An 18,961-nucleotide genomic window follows, 5' to 3' on the forward strand; every position below is an offset into this window, starting at 1 on the left:
ATTTGTGTTTAATTCTTCTTCAGCCAACAGGCCGGGGAACTTACTCATAATCTACTCAGTGTTCACTGTACCTTTAATTTAGTATCTGAGAAGATGAAAAATATGCACACTGAACACTGCACCGTGAAGTTTAGAATAAAATGATGTGAGCTATAGAGCGTAGTGTTCTAGAGGGGTAATAGGGCACTATGAGCTCTTTAAGGTATGACAGTGTGTGATCATTAAGAGCTTTATAGGTCATGAGATTTAACCCAGAAACCCTCGGGGAAATGAAGCATGCATGAGTTTATTTCTGCTTTATTTCTAAAAATGATTCAAACACAGCAAATAAAAATGACACAATGTTGTCACCTCTTAGCTTTTCTTCTCCTTCACCTCTGCAGGAAGCAAACTCCTTTATTTGGTTTAGTTCAGAGCAGATCAAAGCTCATAAAAGCTGATCATGTACTTTGGGTTATTGTTATTATACATCCATACAAGCTTAGACCACAGGTTACAGCCTGTAACACGTTGCCCAAAGAATGATTGAGAGTGTAAGAATGAAAAAAAAAAGAGGATCACAAGTGAGACAAAAATAAGACGGTCAATTTGTTAAAAGTATATTTAAGTTCTTGAATAAACATTAAGCACTAAAAGATCATCTGACGCTCTCACAAAAACATAATTACAGCATGAACTTTACCGTAAAGACTTGCATCATTACGGTAGAACAAATTAAGAATCTCTGTCATGATTAATAAAAAAGATATGGCTCTAATGAATGTCTAAAAGAGAGGGACGACATTGAACCCATGTTTTTAAACTGGACCACAAACGGATTTAGCAAAGGTGAGCTGGTCTCGGGTCCTTTAGTGTACAAAATGTATGTTTATACTGCATGCGTACTTAAATAAACAACCTGACTTTAATGTGAGACGAATGTTTACAGCTTTAAAATAATTTAAAACTTCAATCTGACGTGTCCTAATACCTCGCTCAGAACAGATGTAACATGAACCAGGGAGGATTTGGCAGTAACTGTTGAGATGACATCGCTCCCTTTCAGTTTTTATGACTGTGTGTGTGTGTGTGTGTGTGTGTGTGTGTGTGTGTGTGTGTGTGTGTGTGTGTGTGTGTGTGTGTGTGTGTGTGTGTGTGTGTGTGTGTGTGTGTGTGTGTCCTCATGGAGGGAAGAGCACGCTTTTGATGTAAGCCACAGTCGTGACGTTCAGCAGCATGTTCACGTGTTCATTCCCAGGAAGCTCTTTGAGCGTAACAGCCTGTTTCTGATGTCCTATCCAGCGTTTGCACTGAACGGCGCTCAGGAGGTTCACCGTCCCATCGCCATCGCCAAACACAACCACGGGCTCCACGTCCGGGAACTTGTCCGAGTACTGGAAGGCCTCGGATGTGGGAATGCCGCTGCCGTACAAGCAGTGGACCACCACGCCGGGGGGCGTGAGGTCAGCCACCAGCGGCTCCGTGTCCTGACGCATCAGCCAGCCGTCCTCGAAACCGATGTCCGTGTAGAGGCGCTCGTAGTCCAGCACAGTGTAGTTGGTGGTGGGTGTTTGTACCAGGACCTGGAGTTGGAGAAGAAGAGGATTAAGTAACTTTACAAAGAGGGACTCGTTATGTCCACTCTCACTTTGTTACAGTTTGTTCCCTATCCTTCACAGGTCAGCTGCATATGCACTTCTATATTTCACTGTTACCTTTAGGTCTAACCTTATTTGGTTGTTTCAGCTAATATGCTAGCAAACAGGCGGCCATCATGAAATCCATAAAGAGCACCAGAATAGAGTGCTCAGAGCATTTTGTCTGACATGTTCAAGCTCACTCTCCTGTTAGCTCTGTTATTGTCTACAGACTGCACCAACTCTCTATCAGTTTCTCTGCCTACTATCTGCTCCATTGTAATGATAATAACAATAGTAATATAATAAAAGCAATAATAATAATTATTATAATAATAACACTAGTAATAATAATAATACTAATAATAGTATCAATTATAATAACAAAAGTTGTAATAATAATCATAGTAATAACAATAATAATAATCATAGTAATAATAATAACAGTAATAAGTATTATTGTTATTATTAATACTATTATTATCATTATAACAATGATAATAATAATAATAATTATTATTATTATCATTATAATGATAATAATTATCATTATAACAATGATAATAATAATAATAATAATTATTATTATTATCTTTTTAATGATAATTATTATCATTATAACAATAATACTTATTATTGTTATTATTATTATTATTATTATTTTTACAACAGGAGTGATACTAATAATCATAATAATAATAATAGTAATCATATTATTAATCATAATAATCATAAAAATAATATTAATAACAATAAAAGTAGTACAAGCAATAATGATAATAAAAGTATTAATAATAATAATAATAATAGTATTCATACTATTATCATGAATACTATATGATATAATACTAATAACATAATACTTATTATTGTTAAATGATTATCATTATAATAACAATAGTAATAATAATAACAGTAATAATAGTATTATTAATAATAATCATAATAAAAGTAAGAATAATTACAATAGTAAAAGCAATAATAATAACAGTATTAATAATCATAATAATAATATTATTAATATAACAATGATAATAATAATAATTATTATTATTATTACAACAGGAGTGATACTAATGATAATAATGATAAAAAAAATAATGATAATAATATTATTATTACTAGTAGTAGTAGTATTAGTATTATAATAGGAGTAATAAGAATATTAATAATAGTAATAATAATAACAATAATAGTAATAATATTAATTATAATTATACTAATAACAGTAGTAATATTAATCATAGTCTTTATTTATCTAGCACTTTTCAAAACAAAGTGCTATACAAATAAAAAGCATTGTAAAAGATAATAAAATAATTTTAAGAAATTCAAATAAACTGCCACAAAAAGATCCACAAAGTGACTGAGATTTAAAAGAAGATAAACCACCAACAAACAAAAGGAAACTAAAGCAATTTTGGAGGAATTAAAACAAGATTAAAAATTAAAAGATTAAAAGATAAGTAATATAAAATATTAAAATATTAAAGCCTTCCAGTGATACTGCTGAAAAAGAATAAACACATCTGGATTAATACATGCTCAAATCTTTAAAAGAGATTTAAAAGAGGTTAAAGAAGTTGCCGTGTTCTATATTCCCCGACTGGTCTGTAACTTTCTGTTATGCTTTTAGGCGCTGGTTAATAAGCAAACAGATCATCCAAACTTTATAATAAAAAGAGCTGCCACATGAAGAGAGAACAGCTGAGTCTATAAACAGATCAGGGTGATGACTTTCTGTTTGTTACTTCTCACAGGGAAATAAGTGATCACTCAGTAAAGCCTGTCTGCTTAGTTTTGAGTTGAACGTTCCCACCCTCAGACCATTAACACACATGAAACCACAAGCAGGGAGGAGTACAGGCAAAAAGTTAAAGTGGCAAAGACAGACAGACAGACAGACAGACAGACAGACAGACAGACAGACAGACAGACAGACAGACAGTCAGACAGACAGACAGACAGACAGACAGACAGTCAGACAGTCAGACAGACAGACAGACATACAATCAGACAGACAGACAGACAGACAGACAGACAGACAGACAGACAGACAGACAGACAGACAGACAGACAGACAGACAGACAGCTGCTGTTAAGAAAACAAACCAGGCTCTCAGGTAAATGAAGACCTGTTTACAAACATGAACACACCTTATCTTTAGGCCAGGAGTGGGCGTAGGGCAGCAGCCATGAGGTAGACACAGCGGAGCGCTGCTGTGAGCGGATCTTTAACGGGCTGATCACCGGGATGCGGTTATTGTCCCCTGTTGGCAGAGACAGAGAATCAGTGACAGAGAAAACATGGAACAACAGTCTAACTGAGTATACTTCATTGTGCAGTTATGAGCTCATCTGGTGGAGGAAAAGGCAGATTAGGGCAGCTGCATACCAGAACAATTACAGAAACTGTTTGTGGCATCATGTAAAAATGAAGGGCTCTACTGCCTGATATTAAAATGTGACTTCCCTCCACAGACACATCAGAAAAGATGAAAAGAAGCTCCTTCCCTTTGTTGACTCTGACATTTTTTCACATATAAACTACCGTTCAAAAGTTTGGGGTCACTTAGAAATGTCCTTATTTTTGAAAGAAAAGCACTGTTTTTTTTCAATGAAGATAACATTCAATTAATCAGAAATACACTCTATACATTGTTAATGTGGTAAATGACTATTCTAGCTGCAAACGTCTGGTTTTTAATGGAATATCTACATAGGTGTATAGAGGCTCATTTCCAGCAACCATCACTCCAGTGTTCTAATGGTACATTGTGTTTGCTAATCACGTTAGAAAGCTAATGGATGATTAGAAACATCTTGAAAACCCTTGTGCAGTTACGTTAGCACAGCTGAAAAACTGAGAAGCTGTAAAACTGGCCTTTCTTTGAGCTAGTTGAGTATCTGGAGCATCACATTTGTGGGTTCGATTATACTCTCAGAATGGCCAGAAAGAGAACTTTCATATGAAACTCCACAGTCTATTCTTGTTCTTAGAAATGAAGGCTATTCCATGCGAGAAATTGCAAAGAAACTGAACATTTCCTACAACGATGTGTACTACTCCCTTCAGAGAACAGCACAAACAGGCTCTAACCAGAGTAGAAAGAGAAGTGGGAGGCCCCGGTGCACAACTGAACAAGAAGACACGTACAGTAGAGTCTCTAGTTTGAGAAATAGACGCCTCACAGGTCCTGAACTGGCAGCTTCATTAAATGGTACCCGCAAAACGCCAGTGTCAACGTCTACAGTGAAGAGGAGACTCTGGGATGCTGGCCTTCTAGGCAGAGTGGCAAAGAAAAAGCCATATCTGAGACTGGCCAATAAAAGGAAAAGATTAATATGGGTAAAAGAACACAGACATTGGACAGAGGAAGATTGGAAAAAAGTGTTATGGACAGACGAATCGAAGTTTCAGGTGTTTGGATCACACAGAAGAAGATTAGTGAGATACAGAACAAGTGAAAAGATGCTGGAAGAGTGCCTGACGCCATCGGTCAAGCATGGTGGAGGTCATGTGATGGTGTGGAGCTGCTTTGGTGCAGGTAAAGTGGGAGATTTGTAAAAGATAAAAGGGATTTTGAATCATGAAGGCTATCACTCAATTTTGCAACGCCATGCCATACCCTGTGGACAGCGCTTGATTGGAGCCAATTTCCTCCTACAACAGGACAATGACCCGAAGCACACTTCCAGATTATGCAAGAACTATTAAGGGAAGAAGCAGGCAGCTGGTATTCTGTCTGTAATGGAGTGGACAGCACAGTCACTAGATCTCAACCCCATTGAGCTGTTGTGGGAGCAGCTTGACCGTATGGTACACAAGAAGTGCCCATCAAGCCAATCCAACTTGTGGGAGGTGCTTCAGGAAGCGAGGGGTGAAATTTCTTCAGATTCCCTCAACAAATTAACAGCTAGAATGCCAAAGGTCTGCAATGCTGTAATTGCTGCAAAGGGAGCATTCTTTGATGAAAGCAAAGTTTGAAGGACAAAATTATGATTTCAACTAAAAATCATTATTTCTAACATTCTCAATGTCTTGACTATATTTTCTATTCATTTTGTAACTCATTTAATAAATAAAAGTGTGAGTGTTCATGGAAAACACAAAAATGTCTGGGTGACCCCAAACTTTTGAACGGTAGTGTAAGTGATAAAGCTATTCATGCAAAGTGGATGCATTCATTGGGTCTTAGTTTAAATGAATTAATGCAGCTTTTTTAAATATGATGGAAACCCATGGCACATCTTCCCCTCCCTGTTAGTAGGATCTGATTCTGCACACACTCGCTCCTCTGGCACACCCCTCCTGGAACTACACAGATTGCAGAGTCACCTTCCAAAAAAATTCAACTCTTGTCATCCAACAAAACAGACGACTGATGAAGCCAGAAAACACTGCCAACGCTTACAGGAAGGACCAAACACAGGGAGCAGAAGTGAGCAGTGTGGTGTTTGTGTTTGTGTGTAGGGGTGCAGAAGTGAGACCAGAGGGGGAGTTAACACTGAAACACTAATGAAATAGAAACAGGTCACTGCAGACTGAGTTAGATTACCTGTGATGTTTTACTTTCCCTCAAAACTGATGATACACGTGATTGATTTAACTCAGTGTCATTTATTAGATAAATCTGAATCACCTGACAGCCATAGTATGCATTGATACATCCACACCAGGTTAGACTGTACACATCTACCTCCCTCTCATCCCCCACTCTAATGAGGGATAGAGGAGAGCAGAGGATAGGAGACAAGATGAGAGAAGATAAGACAAGAGATGCAGCAATGAGAAAAGAGGGAGGAGAAGATAAGGGAAGGGAAGGGAAGGGACGGAAGGAGAGGAGAGGAGAGGAGGGGAGGGGAGGGGAGGGGAGGAAAGGCTTCTTGTCCCCTCTGACTCTGAAACAGTTTTTGTGATGTCATCATTTACCAGAGGTGAGAACCCGGAGCGTCTTGGCCACCCCTCCCCACGGTGGTCCCAGAGAGATGAAGGCTTTGATGTATCGGTCTTTCCAGGACTGGGGCTGCTGGTTCAGGAAGTACAATGTGTACATGTTGCCCATGCTGTGAGCGATGAGAACTACAGGACCTCCAGCTTTCTCTGCCATCTCTTCAATCATCTGCTGCAGCTCCAGGAAGTACTCCTTATTCTCATCTGAAGGAGAGGGACAGAGAGGTAAACACGAGGTCTCCACGGACCCTCGGTACCAGACTGGAGGGTAAACACGTTGAAGTGTGAGTCCACCTGTTCAAAAACTAATGAGGAAAGTCTATCACCAGTATCTGATCTATCTAATTTAGCACTAACTAGTGTGTGTGTGTTAAACTTGCTTACTTGGAGCTCTTCTCCAATCATAGGGCGCTCCTCTGACATCATCGTCTCTGGTGTAGCCCCACTCGACCAGAGCCTGCACAATACTGAAGAAATACATACCTGGAGGAGAGACAACACAAACCACAGTAAGAATATATAGAATCATACATTCTGGTTCATTGAGGATCAGTCTTGTCCAAGAGGCTTGTTGGTTGTACCTAAAGTCTCATAAAGTAGTATGGGAGGTAGAGGCTTCAGTTATCATGACTCTCCCCTTTGGAAACATCTACCAGTCAGGGTCCGAGAGGTAGACACCCTCTCTACTTTGAGAGTAGGCTTCAAACTTTCCTTTTTGAGAAAGCTCATAGTTAGAGCTGGATCAGGCTTGGACCAGCTCTTAGTTATGCTGCTATAGGCTTAGACTGCCGGGGGAACTGACACACTGGGATCCTATCTCACCCCTTCCCCCCAACCCCCTCATCACTTACTTTAACTCTCCCTGTCCCATTAAAGTTACTAACCATAGACCTTTCTGGAGTCCTTGAGCTCCCTTGTCTCGTAGGTTCCTCTGAGCTGCCGTAGACGTCCTCCTGCTGTGGACGTTCCAGACTCCAGCTAATATGGATGTGCTGGACTCCAGCGGCAACAGCTACTACTACTCGTCTCATCACTATCACCGCTCCCTCTCTCTCTTATTCTCCTCTATCCCTCTTCGGTTGAGGCAGATGGCTGTCTAACATGAGTCTGGTTCTGCTCGAGGTTTCTGCCTGTTAAAGGAAGTTTGTCCTCTCCGCTGTAACTAGCTAAATACTGTGAGGTGCTCATGGTGGATTAAGGTGGGGTCAGACTGAGTCTTACCCTGTCTTGGTGTTGGGTCTCTGTTCATAATTTGACATAGAGTGGTCTAGACCTGCTCTGTTTGTAAAAGAGTCTGGAGATAACGTTTGTTGTGATTTGGTGCTATACAAATAAAGATTGACTGATTGATAATTGACATGCAATAACATATATTTGGGGTATGTCTCTGTTCTGAGAGCTCCCTGCCCTCCCATGTGTGTATGCAGTCAACACACGACACTACTAAAGTCAGACACAGTTTAAAAAACACGCTGTATGAGAACGCTATGCTCTAAATTTCAGTTCTCGTCAAAGAGAATTATCATGTCAAGGCAATAAGTTATATTTGACAGGATGCCTCTGTTCTGAGAGCTACCTGGTCTCCCACCTGCATACATGGAATTCCAAAGCCTGTAGCAGGGGAGACACACCTCTGCTCCCTTTCATGTGGATACATGAATAGCCAAGGCAGGAAAAAACCTAACCATACTGGACAAACCTCCCTGTCCTCAATGTGTTTACATGGAAGCGCCAGCAGGGGGAGGACGCTGCGCAGCTTAGAGGGAAGGTAATTAGACTAACATCACATGCAGAGAGGCCGATTCAGCCTAAACAGATACTGGGCTGGAGAATTACAAAGAGAGCACAAGTATTTCTGCTCTAACATTATTGTATCAGCCAGCAGTTATAGAGTACCCATCGCTTTGAAGATGGCTGAAGCCTCGGGCTGAAGGTTACGTCCCTAGGCTGATGATGACCATGGGAGACAAGATTTAACAACAAGGTATGATTCTCAGAGAGCTGAAGAACATGTATAAGCTGGAAGAGATGTCAGTTATTTAGGCCAAAAGAAGGATTCAACCTTTAGAAATATGAAGAGAATTTCCAATCAGAGAGGCTGTAACAGTGACGGACAGCAAAAACTCTGCAGAAAGCTGAACAACGATGAAACATGTGAGGGCTGAGTGAGCCAAATACTTTGTCAAAGGGGTTGGTGATATTTCATTCATGCATCTTGTGGCTTGAAGTCACATGTAACAATGGCAGTCAGCGAAGACAGGCTACAGTAGTTTACAACCCAAATTCCAATGAAGTTGGGACGTTGTGTAAAACGTAAATTAAAAACAGAATACAATAATTTGCAAATTCTTCTCAACCTATCTTCAATTGACTACACTACAAAGACAAGATATTTACTGTTCAAACTGGTAAACTTTATTGTTTTTAGCAAACATTCTCTCATTTTGAATTTGATGCCTGCTACACGTTCCAAAAAAGCTGAGAACAGGGGAAACAAAAGTCTGGGAGAGTTGAGGAATGCTCAAAAAACACCTGTTTGGAACATTCCACAGGTGAACAGGTTAACTGGAAACAGGTGAGTGTCACAGTTGGGTATAAAAAGAGTAGGGGTGAGCCCGACTAAGGATTTGCTTAGTCGAATCTGATTCATCAGATTTTGCCCATAGTCGACGAATAGTGGAATGTTTGTTGTTTTTCCTTATTGACCCAAAGTCTGCATGATGGTGACCGCATGACAATATTACACATAACCCTTTACAATTAAGAGACTCGTAGCTTAAAGTAAAAGGGACAACAGAATATTATAAGTATAAAACTTAGATTTTTTTAATCTATATTACAGAAACAACGAGGTGATGAAGGAGAGAAAACTCAAATAAGACCACCATCCATTAAACATGGAACAATGCTCCACTATAGAATAAGGAATCAGGAGATATTTAAACAGTGTTCACACAGAGGAGAGCAGCACTGTGGAGGGTAGTTTGTCCAACTTAAGACTAAACATTTGTATAATGTTCAAAATCAAACCTGAACCAGCTAAAGGGTTTTTAAATCTCTTAACAGAACCTTTTAAAACAGTCTTTCATCTCGTCTTTGTCCTCTTCAGTCTTTTCAAACTGTACGTGAGGAAAACCATCATGTGTACGGGCAGAAGTGCGCTCCTTGTTTTGTTGACTGTAAATCCTGTCTTTGAGAATATCCTCTCTGATGGTGTGGAGGTGGATAGGATGCTGTGGATTGTTTTTGAGGCTTCAGACAGCTTTGGGTATTCCTCCTGGTTCTTTTGGCCCCGTACAGTTTTTGTGTGGTCCGGTAATCCTTGATCTCACAGCCCTCTTCATGAAGCTGCTCCTCATCTTCATCACTAGTTTTTAGGATCAACTGAAGTTTTATTTCCTGACATTTTGAGCTACCATGAACGTAGAAAGATTTAAAGACCAGCTGAGGTACGTCTGCTCCACAGGTCCCGCTAAATGGGAGAGTCCACCTTTAATTACCAGGGGAGATTTAATTACCACTTTGAGGAGATTTAACACTCCAAGAGCTGTTCTCAGAATTACATTCAATAAGTCTATATTTATATAAAAATGGGATATATGAGACATTATTTTAAAGGAAACAGGAAAATAATGTAAAATTAAACATTGAGCACCCCCATGGTTTGAATGGAATGATCCACGTTTCATATGCAAATATTCGACTATGAGATTGGCAGTCGACTAAGGCTCGTTAGAACCAATCGTCCAATATTCGACTATTTGGGCTCACCCCTAAAAAGGAGCATCCCCAAAATGCTCAGTTCATTGGAATTGGGGTTGTAGAAAGAAGGCCCATATTGGATACGTAGACGGTAAACGGCTTGGGGCTGAGCTCCACACTGTGGCCTGTCTGATCTAACGCTGTGCTTGATTTCTTTAGCAAAGTATTTAACAGCAACAAAAGTCAGAATCTGATTTTTTGTTTACATATTTTGTGTGAGGACCACAGACTGCATAATACATGGATGTAGTGTCTGTGACGTCACCCATCTGTATCTGAAGAGCTGTTTTGAAACCGATCGTCGGTTGGAGCCATATTGGAAATACTGAACTCAACCAAATTTCTCTCGAGCTACTGTGAGGTAAAGAGGCGGGCTTTAGCCTCCTCGCTAACAGCTAGTGTTCCCGCCTGTCAATCAAGTCAGCTGTGTCTCTAATTATGGACAACTTGTAATCTTAACATCTTCAAAACTGCCACGTTATGAAAAAATTCACCCCCCGTACAGAGTGTGCTGATAGAGAAATGAGCTATGTAGACTACACTTGTTTTTGTACCAGTCTGTAAACATGTTTATTTCTGCTGTAAAGATTGTCTTCTTTGAATGGGTGTGTATGTGGTTTCTGGTGTTTCTGCAGACAGCCTCAAGTGGACCCTCGTGAAACTGCACTTTGTGACACTTCTGCATCTGCTTTTATTCTCCTGGCCTGAGGTTGCCGCTTGGTGAGGACCCGATTAAAGTTTGAGCCTGAGGACATTTTTTGGAAAATGAGGCTCCGTTTGATTTCTGGTCTTTGACTTACCCACTGTGCGTTTGCTTGGGTCCAGGTACTCCAGTGAAAAGGTCTTCCCAAACCCTGGAACACTAATGTTCACACCAGGCGGGGATGAGCTGGTGTGTGTGGTCCGGTTGTAGATCAGCCTTGGTGCACAGAAATTAAATCACACAGACTTAAGGACACATCTTACCAAAAAAAAATGTAATAACATTACAACAAAGTACAGATTGTTTACTCTGTATGTGTCTCTGTGAATAAACAATAACAATAAAGGGTTAAAACAAAGACTCGACACGACAGTCTTTTTAAGCTGTTGAAAACACTGAAGACATTCTTATCTTGTTGTTTATTTTCTCCCTGAACGTGTTGCTGAATAACTCAAAGGTCAGTTTATCTAGTGTTACAGACTCTCAGCAGATAAACATCGATATCTGACCACTGGGAGTCGACCAGGTCGCTGAACCACTGAACCAGCACTTCAAGGAGTCAGCCTTTTTGGGTTTTGCACTTTGACCCAAACGTTATTTCAAAAGTTATTTCAAAAGTTATTTCAAAAGGGCAAAGACTAATTATTCCAATAGAAAGATAGAAACACACCGAACCTGCTGATCATCACATGATCATAATCTAAATAAGACACTGGATGAATTCCTCAGGGATGACGGGCAAAGAGCCTCTTCATACCTGATGTTGTCGATCCAGCAGTCTATGGCTACAGGCACCAGCAGCTCCAGGTTGAGCCACAGGGTGAAGAAGGTGTCGGTCTTCTTGTAGCAGATATAATGGACCACACTCGGTTTATCTAGCTTCGCCTCCAACTGGTTCCCCAGGTCTCCTGGAACTACGACAAACAACAAGAAGACATAACTCACATATCAGCAACATATCAGTCCCCGTCCCTGTGTAACCGTCCCAGATGATAACACTCATTACTGTTCATGTGATATGCAGGAGGTTCCAATAGACATGACACATCGCTGTTCAATAGTTATCTCACAGGGACACATGTTTACAAGTCTGGTTACATAGTTAGCTTCCAGTCTTTGGAGTCTTTGTGAGACCAGTGTGAACACGAGACCAAGATGAGTCATGTGCAAATGAATGCAGATCAAAATGTGACACAGCAAACTGAGTTAGTATCACATCTTAACCCATGAAACGTCTACAGGAGAAGACCCCACACTATCACCCCAACATGAAATGACTGTTTGGAGGAAGTGTTACATCTTGGTACTGGAGTTCAGAGATTTAAAGAGCAGAGGCAGAACAAGGCTTTCTGGTGGAAGCCCAGCCCCTAGATTACCTTATGAAGGTTTGTTAAGCGATGGTTCAGTGTTTTTGAAGTGGGGTTGTATAAGTTTTAAATCAGTGCACTGCAAGCGGAAGAGCACATCTGTGTTGTGTCTGCAAATAATGCAAAAAAAACCATTCAGAGTAGAGCTTAGACTTAAAACAAGATGAGTGCTTGGGTCGGAGTCTTTCAAAATGAGCTAAATTACGTGTCAGAACCATAGCCTGAATAATTAATGTACCTAGTGTCCGTGACATCACCCATCTGTTTCTGAAGCTGATCGACAGCTGGAGCCATATTGGAAATGTTGAACTCAACATTGCTGCTGTCGAGCTAGTGTGACGTAAAGAGGTGGGCTTTGAGCCTCTTCGCTAACAGCTACAGTGTTTCCGCCTGTCAATCAAGTCAGCTGTGCCTCTCATTATGGAAAACTCATAATCTAAATATCTTCGAAATTGCCACGTTATGAATAAATTCACCCCCTACAGTGTGTGCCGATCAAGAAATGAGCTACCCAGACTACACTCGTTTTTTTGAACCAGGCTGTAAACATGTTTATTTCTGCTGTAAAGATCGTCTTCTATGAATGGGTGTGTATGTTGTTTCTGGTACTGCCGGAGCCAGCCTCAAGTGGACACTTGAGAAACTGCCGTTTATAACGCTTCTGCATTGGCTTTAATTCTCGCGGCCGGAGGTTGCCGCTTGGGCAGACCTGACCCCTTCTTCAGAAATCTGTAGCCTAGCTTGAGTGCTGTTTCTCATTAAAGGATGCGAGCTGAGCGGCATCCGTAGTGGCTAGAACAAATACAGATGACATAAAACTCATACGACCCCACTTCAAAAAACACTGAAATATCCCTTTAAGTTAGTTGTTCACTTGTTTTTGCTCTATGTGATATTTTATGAACTTCAAAAGGAATGTATCTGGTCTAATAAGTAGGTAAGATTTATTTACAGAGCACCTATCAAGAGCAGAGGTCACAAGGTGTTTTACAACAACAACAACAACAACAACAACAACAACAACAACAAATGTTAGAAGGCAAAACAGATATTGCATTATATCCAAAAATATGACATAAAAACAGACAGATTTTAAAAAGGTAAGTCTAAACAGAGAGGTCTTCAACTGCTTTTTAATCATGTCCACAGTTCTGAGTGCCAGAGGGAGACTGTTCCAGAGTTTAGGACTAACAACCTGGAAAGCAGAGTCCCCTTTAGTTTTTAACCTGGTACGAGGCACGACCAATAAACCCTGATCAGAGGACCTCCTGCTGGAGTTATAAGGATTCAGCTCCTGGATGTAGACTGGAGCCTGAACACTTAGCGCTCTGTACAGAACAAGAGTTTTAAACTGGATTCTATAGTTAAGTGGAAGTCAGTGCAAAGATATGAGGATCAGATTAACATGGGACTTTTTAGATGATCTTATTAAAAAGCTTAGCAGCAGCATTATGGACCACTTGTAGGCGGTTCAGGGATGCATTGCTAAGACATGTGAAAAAAGGGAGACATTTCATCCAAGAGTTCTGGGGTCTTTTAGCCCCCAGAACTACTTTCCCCTGAACTAAAAGGTTCCTGTGCCCCCATTGTTGTCTGAGTTTCAACTGTGGGCTGAAGTCACGGGTAGATTGTGTAAATCAGGCCAGTGATGCATGGAGAAAAAAAAAAGTAAATGCACTACACCACCAGACCAGTAGAGGGCAGTAAAACAAAGAGGAATGCCATTCATCACAGATGACACCATAGAAGCAGACGGACAGGCAGGTATCATTATGAGCAACACAACAGTTAGCCTGTTAGCATGAAGAGACTCAGCTGGTCTGTTTTAGATGGTGCTATATTTCATCACAGATGGATTCACTGAATCAACACGTGAGAGGAGATAAGCGCGAGTAGCAAAGACGTTTCAACACGGCTTTAAAATCCTTTTGAACTCAAAAAGCCGTGGCAGAGATCGGCCGGTGTTTTGGTTTAAACAGCGACCCTGTTAACTGGAGACTTTCAGCCGGATGCATCCCTCATAAACGTCTTTAGACCATCATTAAATATCTGATGAGGATATTTTGAAATCTTAATAAAAACTAAACTAGTTTGCATTCCCAGGAACTCCCTCTGTGTTTCAACAGCTGTGAACACCGGGAGGGACGCATTCATGGTGGGCTGAGAGAAGACTACTGTTACAAGCTGCTAAATCAAGAGAATCACAGCTTCTTCTTTTGAAAAGTACACACACATACAAAAAAGATAGAACAAATCAAAACTAATGAAAGAAAGAGAAATCAAGAGAATCACAGATGTGTGTGATGTTATTGTGGACGGAGGGAGGAATAAAAACACTGAGGTTAATCTACCAATCAGACACGTTCAGCATTGCAGGCCCTGCCCACCGAAAGTCAGGGGACCTTTGAAAAATACTACTTCCCCTAGCAGGGGCTTTTCAGGGGGGAGATTATCTACCCCTGAACTAAATTTAGACCCTGGGTCCACCGGTCGAAACGCACATAGTTTCAGGGTAAAGATCCTTTATAAACGCCTTTATAGTCCAGCTGTGGACACAAAAGTGAGATGTGTGATGTTTTATCATTTTTTTTCACTTTTGACAACACTACACAAACAGGCCATAATATGGATTAAAGGCTACTACAGTCTGGGGCATTGTAGGGGTTCAGCCTCTAATCACTGAAGGAGACAAAGGTGGAGGTTGGGACTGAGATAAGCTCTCCCTTTAAAACCAAACACTCTTTATAGAGTCAAAGAGGACACGAAACTGAAGACACATTGGTTGAAACTGTGCTGTGTGTAAAGTCATGCTCTCATGAGGAGTTTACAGGTTGTGGTCAGGTGTGGTGTAATTCTGTTCCAACACTGTCATGTGACCTGGGGACTTCTGACTGAGAGGTTAGCACACACAAACACACACACACACACACACACACACACACACACACACACACACACACACACACACATACAAGCATGTCCAGGGTTATCAAACAGGAGATACACTTGTTGCATGTTGAGGACAAACCTTTTATACAGTCTATGGGACAAACACTCTGATGTGTCTAAACTTCACAGATATGTGTGAATATTAAGGCTCGGAGTAACATTCATGATGTTTGAAGGGATTCTTGATGAAGTATTAACAGCTTACTTCGACGTTACAGCAGACGCGTTCAAAGACAGTCGGAATTTAGAGCACTCAATAACATTTGAGAAGTGATGTGTTTACGGAGCCACTTTTATTGAATGTTTTCGTACCAGCCGACTATAACTCTAAGATCTAAACCTATGAAGAATCTTAACAGCAGATTTAACTGTATCTGACTCCTGCATGTGTTGAATCTAGTGAGGAATCAGCTGTTGATTACACGTCGCGTAGTTATGTGAAGTAAACAAACTTACTGAGGACCACAGGAGGTCTCGAGGGCTGGCATGCCTCCTTTCCATTACACCCTCCTAAAGGAGACTCACTGCTGCGAGCCGACAGCAGCAACAACACACAGATCTGGAGCAGCGCAGAGCAGGTAGTGATCCGGTCCCGGGTCGCCATGGCTCCTGAAGTCTCATAGCCACACGGTCATGTCGTCTCCTCGGCCAGTGTGGGTCTGCAGCAGGTCTTTAAAGCGGGTTGATCTGGTCTCTGTGTGCCACTGTGTACGATGATCAGTAAACAGGAAGGTGCTGATCACGAGATCCAGATAACAGAGCAATCCACCCAGCAGGGTCGGCAAACTCCGGCAATCAAGACCAGAGTCATCGAGGGCAGATCGAGTCGAACGGACGCAGGGAAATCGATTTAACATGAATCAGAGCTGATCTGTACTTTAACCACGTGACATATGAGATCAGATACTTTATTATTTATGAGAACATTAAAGAACATTTAGAATGTACCTCTCAGGGGCGTACTCAGCCTGTTTGAGGGGCGAAACCAAAAAAGGGCACCTCCTTTCAAACCCCACAAAACTATTTATATACTTCTATATTATTGATTATATTACACAATTAAAGTAACATAACATAATAAACTACAAGGGCAACTAGAGGACACTTTTTAGGGGCATCCTAAGAGGACTTTTGTGCATTTACAGTATTTCTGAATCGCTAGAACACACTTCTTGACATCCAGCACGCTTTTCTCAACACTACAAGCACAAAACCCAATTTTCAAACTACATTCACCAAACCTCTAACTCTTCCTGCAAAACCAAGAAATGTTATCAGATCATACTCAGAGTCAATCTAAATTAAAACAATACTGAGCAGTCATTACACCGTACATCAAAACACTGAACACACAATGCTCAGGACATGAAGCTGTAGGAACAATGTTTATTGTTCACAGTAGATAAATGTATGTAGCTCCTGTATACAGTCAAAATAAAGTAAACACAATTGTAAATGAGAAGCACATTACAGTGTAATCCACAAAATCAAACTGAAGTGCTCACAGTATCTACAATCATTCAGCCACAGCATCAGGTCTACATGCTGGATCAGGCCACAGGACTTCATCCACATCACAGGCCACATTCTCCCTGGCCAGGCAACGGGGAGAAATAAACCATGGCATGCCAGATCCAGGCTTATACTGGTTTCCTCACATCATTAGCCACAAGTGTGATCAGTTTTGAGTGGTTGTGTTTAGACTGTGACTCCTCGGCTTCTAATGTGTTTAACTTTTGCTACCTGTGCTTACCATTATGCAACACAAGTGCATCACAGTGCAACATGGGTTTAGTGAGTGAGGATGTGTTGGCAAGTTGTGTCTAACAGGTGAAAAGTGCTTATGGTTTTGCCAAAGGAGTGACTGGTTCAATACATGGGTTCAGGCCACTAAGGAATCTGGTTCAGACAATAGGGATTGGTGTTTTAGCAATTGAGAAATACTGTAATCCAACGAAGAGGGACCCAGAGGGAACTTTATCAATTTATCTAGGATATATTTTCACATTAAGTTCAATAGAAGTGCATCCAGAGGACACTTTTTTATGCATTTCCAATGAAAGGGCACACAGGAAGGCAATTTGTAATGTTTCATCTAATCCAAGAAGGCACTTTAGCAAGATTTCTTCAGTGTGCATAAAGAATCACTGTGTAGATGAGATGAGCATAGCAAAAGGCAAATTTTAATTCTTAAAAAGGTTTTATTCAAATGTAAAACAGAACAAGAATCACCATTTTAAAACTAGGACATTGACACAGTGGCATCATTCAGTATTAACTTTATTTATAAAGTGTGGACTGTAGCCCCCTAGTGGGCTGCTGGAGGTCCAAAGGAGGTCCAGTGTTTGACCCTCTCATACTGTTGTATTAGGGCTGGGGTGGGACTCATTCTCAGCCTGGGAGTTTCGTGGCCCGGACCAGCACACTTTAGTTCACAACATTTTATTGGAGATATAATTTAATCCTTCCAAGTATACCATTTTGAAATAGAGCACTACGCTCTACTTTCATATTGCATTTACCCAAAATTGAATTTCCAATTCGATGTCAATTGAGTTTAAGTTCACAACCATCATATATATATATATATATATATATATATATATATATATATATATATATATATATATATATATATATATAATATCAGGACATCAAAAAAAAATCTGAACTATTAGCCTTTTTCAGAAGCATTAATGCCCCCCAGGGGCTCTAGGGTTAAGTGGGCATGTTCAACACTCCAATGAAACTATTATTGCAATCTTCTCTCATTTCCCCCACTTAAAAGAATATATGTTAACGTACATGTTTTAAAATACTCCTTGTTTATGAGGTAAAAAAGACAAAATTATGATAGTGAGTTATAAATATGAGATTCAATTATAATTATTATAACTTTCTTTCTTTCTTCATAATTATGACTTACCGTGGGATTTTTCTTTTAGTAAGCTTTAGAAAATATAATCTTTCCATCGTTGTTAACTCAAGTCAGTTTTATTCACAGAGCTGAATCATTGAGCTGAATCATTGCTATCATCTCTCTCTCTCTCTTCATCTCCCTCTATCCCTCTCTCCAACACGGTCTCAGCAGATGTGTGTCTAACATGAGTCTGGTCCTGCTGGAGGTTTCTGCCTGTTAAAGGAAGTTTGTCCTTGCCACTGTAACTTGCTAAATGCTGCAAAGTGCTCTGCTCATGGTGGATTAAGATGAGATCAGACTGAGTCCTGTCTGTAAGATGGGACTGGATCTGATCCTGATTGATTGATTGATTGATTGATTGATTGATTGATTGATTGATTGATTGATTGATTGATTGATTGATTGATTGATTGATTGATTGATTGATTGATTGTTTGATTGATTGATTGATTGATTGATTGATTGATTGATTGATTGATTGATTGATTGACTGATTGATTGATTGATCATAAACTCATTCTCATTCATTCCTGATGCTAAAATATGTAACATTGTTTACTCTCCTCTACAGATACGTTAGTCTGACCAGCAACGATTGGTTATTTAAAGTTAGACATAGATACGTCCCCATCAACTCTATTACTTGTAAATTGATATTTCCAATATAGAAGAGAGATGTTCTTTTTGTAA

General features: G+C 40.2%; 1 protein-coding gene across 1 annotated transcript; it reads right to left on the bottom strand.

Annotated features, from left to right (window-relative positions):
• Nucleotides 1-281: 281 nt before the first annotated feature.
• On the bottom strand, nt 282-16,175 carry pla2g15 (phospholipase A2, group XV). Its single transcript, XM_034685463.1, has 7 exons — nt 15,808-16,175; nt 11,793-11,949; nt 11,133-11,251; nt 6,955-7,053; nt 6,550-6,774; nt 3,774-3,886; nt 282-1,562 (listed from the first exon to the last, which is right to left on the bottom strand). Exons 1-7 carry the CDS (start codon nt 15,953-15,955, stop codon nt 1,161-1,163), a joined length of 1,263 nt encoding a protein of 420 aa, XP_034541354.1. The 5' UTR covers nt 15,956-16,175; the 3' UTR covers nt 282-1,160.
• Between the last annotated feature and the right edge of the window lie 2,786 nt (nt 16,176-18,961).

This window comes from Notolabrus celidotus, chromosome 6 (genome assembly GCF_009762535.1).
Source record: "Notolabrus celidotus isolate fNotCel1 chromosome 6, fNotCel1.pri, whole genome shotgun sequence".
Lineage (NCBI taxonomy): Eukaryota > Metazoa > Chordata > Actinopteri > Labriformes > Labridae > Notolabrus > Notolabrus celidotus.